The 13,345-nt window shown below is 36.2% G+C and overlaps 1 protein-coding gene across 1 annotated transcript; it reads right to left on the bottom strand.

Annotated features, from left to right (window-relative positions):
- Window positions 1–4,902: 4,902 nt before the first annotated feature.
- adrb1 (adrenoceptor beta 1) lies at window positions 4,903–8,324 on the bottom strand. Its single transcript, XM_026276448.1, has one exon. The coding sequence runs from the start codon at window positions 8,001–8,003 to the stop codon at window positions 6,831–6,833; it is 1,173 nt and encodes a 390-aa protein (XP_026132233.1). The 5' UTR covers window positions 8,004–8,324; the 3' UTR covers window positions 4,903–6,830.
- Window positions 8,325–13,345: the final 5,021 nt, after the last annotated feature.

Here is a 13,345-nt window from a genome sequence, read left to right on the forward strand (position 1 = left end):
TATTTACACAAATGGCTGAATGTGTTTATCAAACAGAAGCTCTGTCTTCATTTGAAATGCACACAAGATTTTGCCATCTGAACAAACCTCCTACATGTAGCAGCTTCAACTTTCAAAAGTTAAACTCTTGCAGCTCTTCTTCTACTCCTCTGTCTTTTGTACTGGACACTTGCACCCTGCTTGCTTTAAATTCATCTCACCTGTGTGGCATTTCAGAGTCTCCTGGAGGTGTTGAGAGATGGCAGGTTAAACCATTCTGTACATGGCAAAGAGCCATTGCGTAGGCTAAACTCAGTGCCTATTTTTAGCACTTCAAGATAACGTGCTCTGACACTCGTATCAACCGGAGACCCCCGGAGAATTCATGAGCCTCGTTTCAATCTGCGAGGTCTTGTCGTGAGCAACAGGAATGTTGACGAGGTGATTTACCCATGTTTTGCAAATATATCTCTATGTAAATATAATCAGATCCAGATTTTCTATTTTGGGGAAGTAGCATTTTTTCATTAAAATATATTTATCTTATTGAACATAAAATGCGCAAAACGGGAAAATATTACTTGGCCAACTTATGTAACAATTATGTTTTATGACACGTTCAAGTGTTTTTAATTAATTATTTTTTTATGTATTTTTCTGTAAACAGAAGAATATTAGTAAAAATAAATAAATAAAAAATTATGTCAACGACGTCTAATTTTCTCGAATTTAACATTTCTGTCGAGTAGAAAATTAATTGTTGCAAAATTAAAATTCATACACCTATAGTACATGCATTTACTACTGGAGTAATGTTTTAATGAGAATACTAATTCTTTTTCTTATCTTAATAATTTTATGTAATTCAGTGAGTTGTAAGGAATGGAAACCCGTTTCTGCCACTAAATAAAAAATAATACAAAGTAATTTTGGCTTTTTATCTCACAATTCTGAGTTGTGTGATATAAACTCGCAATTCAGACTTTTTTCAGAATTGTGTGATATAAACTCGCAATTCTGAATTTATAACTCACAATTTTGACTATTATAACTCGCAATTGCGTGTTATATGCCTAAGTCAGAATTGCAAGATATGAACTCACAATTTGAAGAAACAAAAAAGTCCCAGTTATCTTGTTTTATTTTTTATTTGGTGGCGGAAACGGGCTTCAATAGTAAGGGAATGCGTAGCACAAGAGGCAAGTTCAGACCAGTGTGCAATGTTTTGCTACGGTTAGGAACCACAGTTTTCACAAGTGACAGTAAAAAGCACTATAAAAATAAACTTGATTAGAATTTAATTAAATTTTGCATTATTAAACAAGTATTTATACCGATTTCATAAGGATCCGAAAGTTATTGAAAAAGAACACAAAGATGAGCTTCTCAGCTGCCATAGTTGCAACTCTTGCGTCATCAGAACAGGGTGTTCAACTAAAACCATTTCCGTTTAAAAAAACATTTTGCAACATTTTGGGGCTGAATGTAGCCCAGGTCATTTACATATAAGGTCACGTGACAAATTCTTTTTTATGTAATGTAATTGTATGTTAATGTATGTACAGTAAGTACTTAATTGCAATATTAAGTTTATGTGTAATATATATATCTGAGCAATTTTTTGTCTTTTCAGCCTCACTACACATAGGCTTGTTCAAACAGGGACAATAAATATCTAAAAAAATATATATGCCAATATATAGCCTAATGTAGATTTTCCTTATGTTTTTTTTTTAAAGATTATAGTTTACTTGAAGAGCTTAACAGAATTTTACACTATTGTTTAATGTCATAAATCTCATTTTGACCCATGCAATAGATTATCAGGGTTTTCATCACACACTTCACAGTACAGTGAGCGTTGATATTGTGATCCGAAAGCGCCCTTCAGAAAAGGTGTCGGATGGAAACTACGACTCTGGAATGAATGGAAGGCAGCCAGGCGTGCACAGGTAGCGTATAAGTGAATGCCATTCTCTCAACACCTCATAAGGCAATTATGTATTAGTATTAACCGTGTAAGCTGTTGGCCAACTTGAGAGGGAAAAACATGAGAGCGTTTTTATCTCCATGATGTGCTCTTGGCAGCCATTGACTGCCATAAAACAACATGCTGCGCTCCAGACCAAGTGACCCTTAACTCAACTAAAGATGTGTAATGGCAGTCAAAGCTCAGAAAACTTTTTGAACTTGTTCATCAACTGCTATTAAAAGAGACTTAACGTTTTTGAAGTAAGCAAATGTACTGCTCACTGACTACAGTGAGCTAATCTTTTCTACTTAGGTCAATGTGCGTTTCTTTGTAATTCTCCTGATTTGAGCACAGCAGCATTTGAGCCTCCAAGCAAATAAAAGCAGGCCCACATTGGGCCATTACGTAAAGAGTCATCAGAGAGTGATAAACTAAGAATAAGCTTTCTGATTAATGAAGCAGATTCAATCCTGATAAAGCAACCAAAGCCCAATCACATGTGCACCATTTGTTTCAACACAAGGGCTCTCATCTGTCACGTCTGTCCAGATACACATTCTTGCCAGGCAAACGATTACTAATAACAAGGTGACATGCAGCCAGGAGTGTATTCATGATGTGGGCAGTGTTGTTGTTGTGAAGCGCTGGTCTGTTGTATAAGCACAGGTAATCACATTTAAATAAGGTTCATTAGCCCAAGCAATGTGGACATATTGCATTCGGCGACCCTGAGGCAGATTTAAATGCGCGAGGGCTCTGGGGACAGCTCAGAGCAGTAATGCATTTTAAAGCATCCAACCTCTTTTAATTAATAGTACACAATTGTGAGTTCAAATTAAATGTATTCCCTAAAAGCTTTTCGTTCTTTCTTTGTTTTTTCATCTCTTTTCTTTTTTTTCTTTTTCTGAAGCACAGGGCCTTTTACATTGGTTATATTTAGAAGGAATGCAATGATAAGCAATCAAACGGGACCTAAAACAATTTTATTTATTTATTTATTTCATTGAACATAAAGAATAAATTTGTAAAAATAAATGAGGAAAAGTTAAATTGTGTTATACGTAATTATATATATATTTAAATATAAATATATATATATATATAATACAAAAAAATTTAAACAGCAATTTAATATATTTTAAAACGTAATTTATTCCTGTGACGTCAAAACTAAATCTTCAGCCATTACAATCTTCAGTGTCACATGATCCTCAAGAAATCATTCTAATATGTTGATTTTAAGCTCAAGTAACATTAATTATTTTATTTGTACTGCTTAATATTTTTGTGTAAACCATTATATATATTAACATTTTAAAGTTTGGGGCCTCTGCGTTTAATAGAAAACAGGTTAAAATAGGTAAAATATTTTTTGCTATGCTATGTAAAAAAATAAACACTGTTCTATAAAACATTATATTCATCAAAAATAGAATACATAGAATACAATAGCCAAGATACAACTATTTGAAAATCTGTAATCTGAGGGTGCAAAAAAAATCTAAATATTGGGAAAATCACCTTTAAAGTCGTCAAAATAAGTTCTTAGCAATGCATATTAATAATCAAAAGGGTTTTGACATATTTATGGTTGGAAATTTACAAAATTTCTTCAAGGAACATGGAATGATCTTTACTTGATATCCAAATGAATCCTGGCATAATTTTGACCCATACAATGTTTTTTTTATTTTTAATACTAGTGACTTAAGACTGGTTTTGTGGTCGATAGTCACAAATATTTCGGGAGCTTCAAATTAGCATTTTAGGATGATTTCTGAAGGATCTTGTGACACAGATCAGAGTACAATACAGCTTTGCCATAAACGAAACAAATTAAGTTTTTAACAAGTTATTTTAAAGGGGTCATATGATGCAATTTCAAGTTTTCCTTTCTCTTTGGAGTGTTACGAGTTCTTGGTGCATAAAGAAGATCTGTAAAGTTGGTAAGACTAAAGTTTCAAACCCAAAGAGATATTCTTTATAAAAGTTAAGAGTCAACCACCACCAGGACTTGTTCTAACACACTCCCAAATGTCTATGTCACGATGTGGGAAGATTTGCATAACTGCCCAAATATTTCACACAAAGAAAGAAGGCGTAACTTTGATTCTAGCTGATGCTGCTGGCTTCATGTTGTGGAGACGCTGTTTCATTGTGAAAGTGAAAATACTTAGTTTGGCCTTCCAAAAGAGGACACAACTAGAAATCAGTGGTTAAGTTGTATTAACAACACTGTTCAGGAAACAGTTCAACCCAAATATTTAGTGTTGGTCAGTGCTAACTGTGATTTAAGCTGGATTTCACTTTAAACAAAATACTCTAATATTGTTTTTTTACTTGTATGCAGTTGATTCATGGAAGGCATAAGGCAAGTTGATCTGCAGAAAATTTGAATTTCCATATTTTCCTAAAGCCTTTGCTAACACTTCAATGGTGCAGAAAATGATAACATTAGGAGAATTTCCTAATGCTTTGTGTTCACATTGTGATGTGAATCTTAACCAAGGCACACACACCCTGCACCTCAACACATACTGGTAGTTTTCACATTTGAGTCGTGTTATTTTTTACAGTCTAATGTGGTCTGAAATGGTGGAAAACCCAACAGTGATGCAAGTGCAGCAATCAGATCAAACTAAATGAGGTCAGCACATAAATATTTAAGGCAAACTCTAATGGGAGGCCTTTGGTAGACATTAGCCATGTTGAAAAGGACTTTTTTTAAACTTTCAATCAACTGCAGATGAGAGTAATTCACATATTGAGATGTAAATCGCAACTGTGTAAATAAAATAGTTAAAGATCTGTTGACATAAAATTGGTCCCTCATTTCAGTAAGTACATCTGAAACATTTTTCCATGAAAAAAAACAAACAACATACTCAAATGCCAACAGATGATAGTGATGATCTTCATGACAAATGATAAAGTAATTACAAGAGCAATGTGCCTTTTCACAATAACACATTTTATTGCACGCTAGCCAACTTGACGTCAACATGATGAATCTTGTACAATACTTCACATGAGGCACTGATACATAAATCATTTCTGTAAAAATGTGAAGTTGGGACAATACATTTTTTCCTGCCCAAAAATATGTCTGTGCATCTCATTTACAGATAAATCAATCTAACATTTATAACTGGTAGAAATTCAAAATGAACGGAAAATGCAAGAAGTTCATTGCCCCATGGGCAGCTCACATTTGACACAAATGAGGTGCAAATCACAAGTAATATTTAACATCACATTGCCACACTTTTTTGTATATCTTGTACAATGCATCAAATAAATACTGTACATTTTTAACATTTGTTTAATATAAACAAGTTCCTCCTTGTACAATTTGCACATTATACAGGTATGAGGTAAAACAAGATTTAATATCACACATTCGAGAATTAAACATTCCAATAAACAATGTTAAGGCTCAAAGCCTGAAAACATTGCTATGAAGAATGAAAAACACTGTTTCAACACACCACTGCTTCAGTCCGGCCACACTGCCATTTATTACTGCTAAATACGGAATGGTTTGTATTCCAAATGATGTCAGTTTTTACAATTCAACCCTTGCAAAATGTATATTATAGATCAGTGTCTTGAGCCCATTTAATCCCACATTCACATTTGTGACTGCATTTGCTTTTGAGCTTGAGGGATCTAGAAAAGTTGTATTTTTATGTGAATTTTACATGAACTCTCAGCAATAGGCTATATGAAGGTGCAGACTGTCTAGGCTAATGTGATCATATTTAAACAGCTGGTTTAAATAGTTAGTTTAGAGCTTTTTTATTCTAGTTTGCTCCTCTGTGTATATGATAAACAGCTAATATTTTATGTGTCTATTATTAATGTATATTTATGTAGGCTATACTCTGTCTTGTATGAATCACATCACAATATAGACTACCTTTTAATTCATGTCAATGAACACATTTGTAAATAGTAAGAAACCCATTTTGAATACCTGATTGGTTCACTTGAGAAATGTATATACATTTCAACATTTTTAAGGAATATTGTTACATTTAATGAAACAAAGAATATATATGCATGTAGCCTATCTTTGAAATAGGCCTACCTGTTCAGTACAATTGTTGAGTAGTACAAAAATATATAGGCCTATAAGTTTATAATTTATCTAGTTTTATTAACAGCAATCCCAGGTAAAAAATAAATAAATAAATAAATAAAAATATTTCAGTTTGCTAATTTTCAATTTGCTTAAATTTAGCAATTTGCTTAAATGCCTTCTCAGAGTGTAAATACTTACTTAGCTGGGGAAAAATGGGATTAAATGGGTTCGAATTGGTTGTTTGGACACGGCAAAATTTCAGTTGGCCTGTTATCTATTTTATACAACAGTTCGTGCTGGTCCTCGAATTTGATTGGCGGAACTTGGACTTGGACTTTTATTGGTACTTGGTCTTTTCACTGTTTGTATTACTCCGCTTATTCGTGTTCACATAGGAGCAGTTCGAAGTGGAAGCGGAGCGAGTTCGCGGTTTTTTTTTTCAATCCACTATCGCTCGAGTAAAACCCGGAGCTGAACGAAGTGTATACAGAATACTTTGTGTGGGGGAGGGGAGATAGATGGTGGTCGCCCCATCTCACCCATAGGCCTATATTTAGTTTGTTCGTTGCTTGGCAATAGTCAAAAATAACGCTTTGATTTTTTTTCGGGAACTATTTTCGTCTACGAAGAAGAAATATGCGACTGGGCAATTTTCTAAGAAACGCATTACACGTCACATTGATTGTTTATTGAACAAGCTATATCACACTTTCAGCAAAGTCGTCATTACCTGATATGAAACACAAACAGCACTCTTGCTCGTGTAATATCGATTAAATTGTCACGGTTGTACTTCTACAGTTGAGACTCTGAATGGGACATCCTGCTGTTTCTCTCCAGACTGCAGTCGCTGCTGTCCGCGCCGTTACAGTCCGACCACGTCGCGAGCATGCTCTGCTCCACCGAGTTCCCAAAGCCTCCGGTGCAGCGCGACAGATCGCACGAGCTCACGTGCAGCCTGCGGTCCGCCTGCTTCGGACAACACAACAACCTCTTGAAAGCTTTCCTGAAGTCCGGACTCCGGCAGTATATGATGGGGTTGAAGGCGGAGTTCACGTACCCCAGCCAGTTCAAAAACACGAAGAGCTCCTTATCCACCACTTGTGCGCAAAACACCCGCATCACGTTAACGATGAAGAACGGCAGCCAGCAGAGAGTGAACGTTCCCATGATTATTCCCAACGTTTTCAGTGCCTTCTGCTCTTTTAAAGCTAGGATCTTGGTAGCTCGTTTTCGGTTAGGTTTGCAATTAGTACCATGATTGTTGTAGAACCTTCCCTCACATTTGTTGATTTTGTTCAGCTGTTGTTTGGCTTCTCTATACACTCTGGCATAGACGAATATCATAACTATTAAAGGGATGTAAAACGATATAATAGAGGAGGAGATGGCATATGCGCGGTTGGTGATGAAGTCACAGCACTCGGGATTGTCATAGCACGCTGTCTCCTCTCTGTCCCGGGACCAGTGCATTAGGATGGGTGGAAATGACACCAGAGCTGATATAGCCCAGACTCCACAAACCACCACCTTGGCTCGTGCTTTCGTTAAAAGACTCTGATAGCGAAACGGAGAGATGATGGCGATGTACCTGTCTATAGCAATTACGCACAGGGTCTCGATGCTCGCCGTGACGCAAAGTACATCAACAGATATCCAAAATTCACAGAAGAACGATCCATACATCCAGGCTCCTCTGACCTCCAAGGCTGCACCAAATGGCACTACCAGTAACCCCATGATGAGATCTGCGCACGCCAGAGACACGATGAATACATTGGTGAGCGTCTGGAGCCTCTGATTCCGCGCTATGGCGACTATAACAAGTATATTTCCCACTACAATGATGAACACTATCAGACCCATGATGATTCCCATGCACACGAGCCACTGTTCGGATAAGTTAAGATCCACCGTGCCGCGTTTAGAATCATTGCTGTAGTTTACGGACGGTAAACCGTCTCCCATGGTGTGGAGAAATGAAGCGCGCTCATGCAGAACTTCAGGTCCAGTGTGGAGCGCTTCCGTTCCATCCGCGCTCTGCTCTCCAGCCCAGGCCCACACGCGTTCACTGAAAGAAAGAGCCGAGCGACAAATACAAAGGTGACGTCACAGGGCTGCACATCCAATGGTTCTGCATTCCTAAATTGTAAGTCTTTCACTATTTGATAAACACGTCGCGCGGCGCTTTTACGCATGGCCAATTTAGGACTTATGGCGCACCACAAGTTACAGGGTTCAAACAGTTGAGAGCACGTGTTTTGAACTCGGAAATAAACAGTGTAAGATAATTGTTGAGTACATTGACCCTATGTCAGCAATGCCATAAAATGATCATAAAAACACCCCAATGCACATTGCCCATCTAATAGCAAAAGTGTTATTAAAGTATAAAACAATCTAAAAAAAAAACGTTTGTTCAAATAATTTTGTGAATGTACCTTTTGGGATATATATTATATTAATGAAAAAACAAATTTCACACTGATTTTTTACATATTCTGTACAGTGTAATTTATACATTTTACATCTAAAAACTTTTTTATTTTTTTATTTTTGCAGTGTTTTACATCATTAAAAAAGCATTAGTCGTTAAAAAAAATGGTATGGTGGCTTACAGTTAAAAAGAATTTAATAACTAAATTAAATTAAATTAATGCATTTAGCAGAAACTTTTATCCAAAGCAACTTACAGTGCATTCAGGCTATCAATTTTTACCTTTCATAACTAATAATAATCATAACTAATCACTTTTATAATTATAATAGTAATTATATAAATTTCATTCTTTTTTGTCTATTTCTATGTTGTTTATGTTTAGCCAACTTAAAACCATACTTGTGCTTGTATGTGCTCTTTAGATTCTAATAATGTTCTTCAAACTAAGAAAAAAAGGGGTGCTTTTATGAACCGCTCACTAGTTTTTTTGGGAACCAAAAATTGTTCTATGGCATTGCTGTGAAACCCCCCATTTAGAGGCTTTATTTGAGTGTAAACTCATGTAAATGTCGGTGCAGACTTCTCAAACATCTGGAAAATAATTTGCAACAACGTTGCCTGACAGCACAAAGCAATTACAGGGCCCCTGGACAGATACGGTGCATGTTTGCAAAATTCACAATGCTCGATTCAGTTGTTCCATAATCATGCCCCGGCATTTTCCTGGACAAATCACCACCAGCCAAGCTATAAAAAGAGCCAACAGTAAGCCACTTGCTTTCCTTCTGAAAGCGAATGAGCCCGGGCGAGAGGTGTTTTTCTAGCAGTAGGAAGCTGTTACTAGATAAGATCATAATTGCACCTCCTTATAGCCGGGACACAGACAGGCACATTAGGCTAATGCTGCCGCGACAGAATTTCTCTCTCTTTCTCATTTACATTCCAGCATTGTAGAACAGCATTCTGACCTTTTCTTCTTTTAAAAAAGTCAATATGTATTAGTAGTCCCAAAAATAAAGGTATATTTGATATTAACTGCACCGACATGTAATAATGCAGCGCCGGTACCTAAATACTTTCAACCCCTTTTGTCGTTATTTGGATGAATGGAATGATCTAACTATTTCTAAGCGATTGAAAGGAAGTCTACTCATGTTGCATGGCTTCAGGTGCTGGTGCAGGAATCCGGATGCAAGGCTAATAGTGTCTATGAGGAGAGTTATGCAATTTTTATGTAGCATAAAAATCCCATTCGGGTACAAATGCAAATTGAGGCATGCATCCATTGGATCGCTTGGGTGTGTGGTAATGCAGTTTAATGATGATGACTACATAATGATGGATGATTTAGACTGAAATTAGAAGGGGAAGAGATTAAGTCTTGTGAACAGTCGTTAAAGGAATAGTTTAACCGAAATATACTCACCCCCATGCCATCCAAGATGTAGATGGGTTTATTTTTTCATCAGCAGATTTGGAGAAATATCCCTTGCTCACCAATGGATCCTCTGCAGTGAATGGGTGCCATCAGAATGAGAGTCGAAACAGCTGATAAAGACATCACAATAACCCACAAGTTATCCCAGTTACTCTAGTCCATCAGTTAACAGTAAATGTTCCAATTTTAACTTTAAATATGAGTAAAACCATGAACAAAGACATGATTGTAAAGTGTAAAAATAAAAATGGCTATATTGAAATTATGCTGTTGATTTGCAAAGTGCAGTTCAGTGAGTGAGTCATAATAAATAGATTCAGGGGCTGTTCATTTAATGAGAGATACGTCGTAATAATGAGAATGCCCTATAAATCTTCCTCTTTTCCTCATTTCTTCCTATAGTCTTCTTTTAGAGAAAATAAGGATGTGAGCTGCAAAATAACAGTTTATACCAGTTCAATCACAACAGCTTTCTGCATTGGCGAATGCATAACCACAGAGCAGCTAATAAAACATATTCTGAATTTAAATTAGCCCATGCAAGGCCAGTGCTAAATACAGCATGGAAAATGAACATTCTTTTCAGTATTATCAAAATGAAAGGATTAAAACATGTGAAGTACTGTGACAATGATGTAAGCGAAACCCAGGTAACTGTTCACATTTCTATTCACAGCAGTCTAATTATTTCTAGCTTCATGCCGTTTTATTAAAATTCACAGAGCACAGTTTTCAAGTCATGGTAAATGTCTTCAGAATATTAATTCTGGGTAATATTAAATGATGAAGTTACTGGCATATTTATAGAAACACCTGCACAAAATATTAAACCCAAATATTAAACTTTCTTTTTTGACCTTTAGTAGGAGATCTGTTGTGGCTTTGAGGAGAAATAGTTAGAAATGAATACTTAATATAATGCTTAGGAAGTGGGAAATGAAGTGTAAAGGTTTCATTATGTATTATGCATCTGTTAAACTATGAATTTTGATTGAAATACTTGTTCCAGACATTCATAAACTCTTGAGGGAGCCCGGAGATGCCACATCTGTCTATCAGTCTATGCTTCACACTCCATATGTTTCATACATTCCATACATTTACACTTCTGGCAAATGTCACATCAGAAACAGCATCTGTCTTCCCCTCTTCCTGATGGAAGGAAGGCTCAAAGGGTCGTTATCTGACAAACAGCACTCTATGATCTCAGCCTTGGCTGTTAACCTCTGAAAACATGTTGTTCATACTATGAGCTTCACATATGCAAACATAAACATGACTGCAGCTGAAAGTTCGTGTTGTTCCCTTTGAGGTGCATTATTGAATGGTTTCAGCTTTGGAAGAGTGTATATACAGTATTCTACCCCAGAGACACAGATGTCTACTAACTTTTAAACTATCATTTAACAGCGTTTGAATTGCCAATAACTCAGCATTTCGTGGGATAATATTGATATCAGCTAACTCTAATTTGAGAGTATACTGATGGTAGCTATACTTATGAAAGATAATGGTCCTTTTCAGCAACTATGGCTCCAAAAAAAAAAAAAAACTTTAGCATCCATGGAAATTTTTAATTGCCCAGAAGGTTCTTTTTAGTTGAGAAAGTTTCTTTAGATTAGAAAAATCCTTTTGGACTCTATATTCAAGAGTGGATAATGAAAGTACAGTAAGTGGGGCTCAATGTTGTTTTGGATTGCATTGACATGGAATGCATGGATAAGAACAGTAGAAACATTCTTTAAAATATCTTTTGTGTTCCACAGGATAAAGAAAGTTATACAAGTTTGGACCAGCATATGGGTGAGTAAATGATTTTCAATTTCCAATTAATGGTGAACTATCACTTTAAGCATGACGCAAGCTTTGAATGTGCTTCAGTCAGCACATTTGATATGCTCTGCAATCAATGTCCTTTCGCAAAATTCATCATACAGATTAGTACTGACTCTTCTTTAACATTTAATGTGAACTGTACACTACATTAAACACTAATAAGAGTGGTGCTTGGTCATGCATGACTAAGAAGGTCTTGGGTGGTCGAGATGCTCTGAGTGATTTGCAGTGCATTACTATATGGTGCTACAGTAGGTGCTGCTGACCTTCCAGCAATGAAAGTCTATGGCTGTGTCCCAAATGAGTGGGGTTCCCAGCAGTGGTTCCCAAACCTAGACCAGGAAAACACCCCAAAATACACATTTTAATGAATTTTTTTTTCTCCCTAATGAAACACACTTGATTCGACTTATCAGCCCGTTAGTAGACTCCAAAATATTAGTGTGCAGATAAGAGAGACATCAAAAGAATGCAGTGTTTTGGGATTGGGAAACAATGCTGTACACTGTGCACTTACAGTATACTATTCACTATGCACTAAAAGTCTAGGGTAAGAATAGTATTAGGTGATCTTGTTATCCAACTATAGAGTTTGAAAGTCCCTCCACTACATAAGGAAAGCTTTGACTCATGAATGCATGGTGTCCAACATTCTAAACTATGTTGGTTCAGTTAAATAAGTGGTATTTACAGTGTACGTCTTGTCGGAATTTCCGGTTGGAATATGCTACTCAAACTATTTATACTGTAAAATAGTATATAGAAAAGTACACCAGGGATGGGCAACTCTAAATGTTGCAGTTTTTGGTCAGTTTGTGTGGAAATGTAAGTTTTTGATAAACTCTTTCCACTTTTTATTTAATTTAAAGCAATAAATTAGTATCGTATGCTATTAAATATGCACTTAGTTATCACCAAAGCTCTCTCGCTCTCTCTTATTTGTTGTATTTTGTTGTAGATCCTGTATCCCTTTTCTTTTAGGTTGGCTCAGAAATCTTTTTGAAATAGAATGTGTGTAAATGCTGCTTTGGAAGTCATTGCTTCATAGGGCAGCAAGGGAACAAGACAGCTGCTTTGAGGCACAGCCTTAGAAAGCTAGATGAGTTTGATCAGGCTTGAAGCTAAAATCTGCAGCAAAGCTGTCTAGCCATGAAATATACAGATTAGGATGCACCTTTTCTTTCAAATGTGTTTTATTGTTTTCTGTTGCCAAATTATAAATCTGATCACTTAGAAAGATCTAAGCAAGATAGCACTGTAAAATTAGGACTGAGCCTTAGAAGCACGGTTTTACTTGAGCTAACTATAGCCTGACTGCTGTCAACTGTGAAAGTGAAAGTTACTGAAGAAAGATGCAAGACTCAACATAGGGTTAATAGTCCTATCATGGAATTCTAACTGAACGTAAAAGTCTAATAGGGTATTTTTTTTTTACAGACGATTTACAGACTGATGTTTCTGTCAACCAACACTCAGATCTAAACACTGAGGACTTGAGTTCATGTTGTTGCCTCTCTCAATCACCCATGGCATTCTTCAGATTATTTTAGTGCTCTTGAAAAATGACGGGTTATTCTGGCAAGAGTGTTTTTCCCC

This window comes from Carassius auratus, chromosome 12, assembly GCF_003368295.1.
Source record: "Carassius auratus strain Wakin chromosome 12, ASM336829v1, whole genome shotgun sequence".
Taxonomy (NCBI): domain Eukaryota; kingdom Metazoa; phylum Chordata; class Actinopteri; order Cypriniformes; family Cyprinidae; genus Carassius; species Carassius auratus.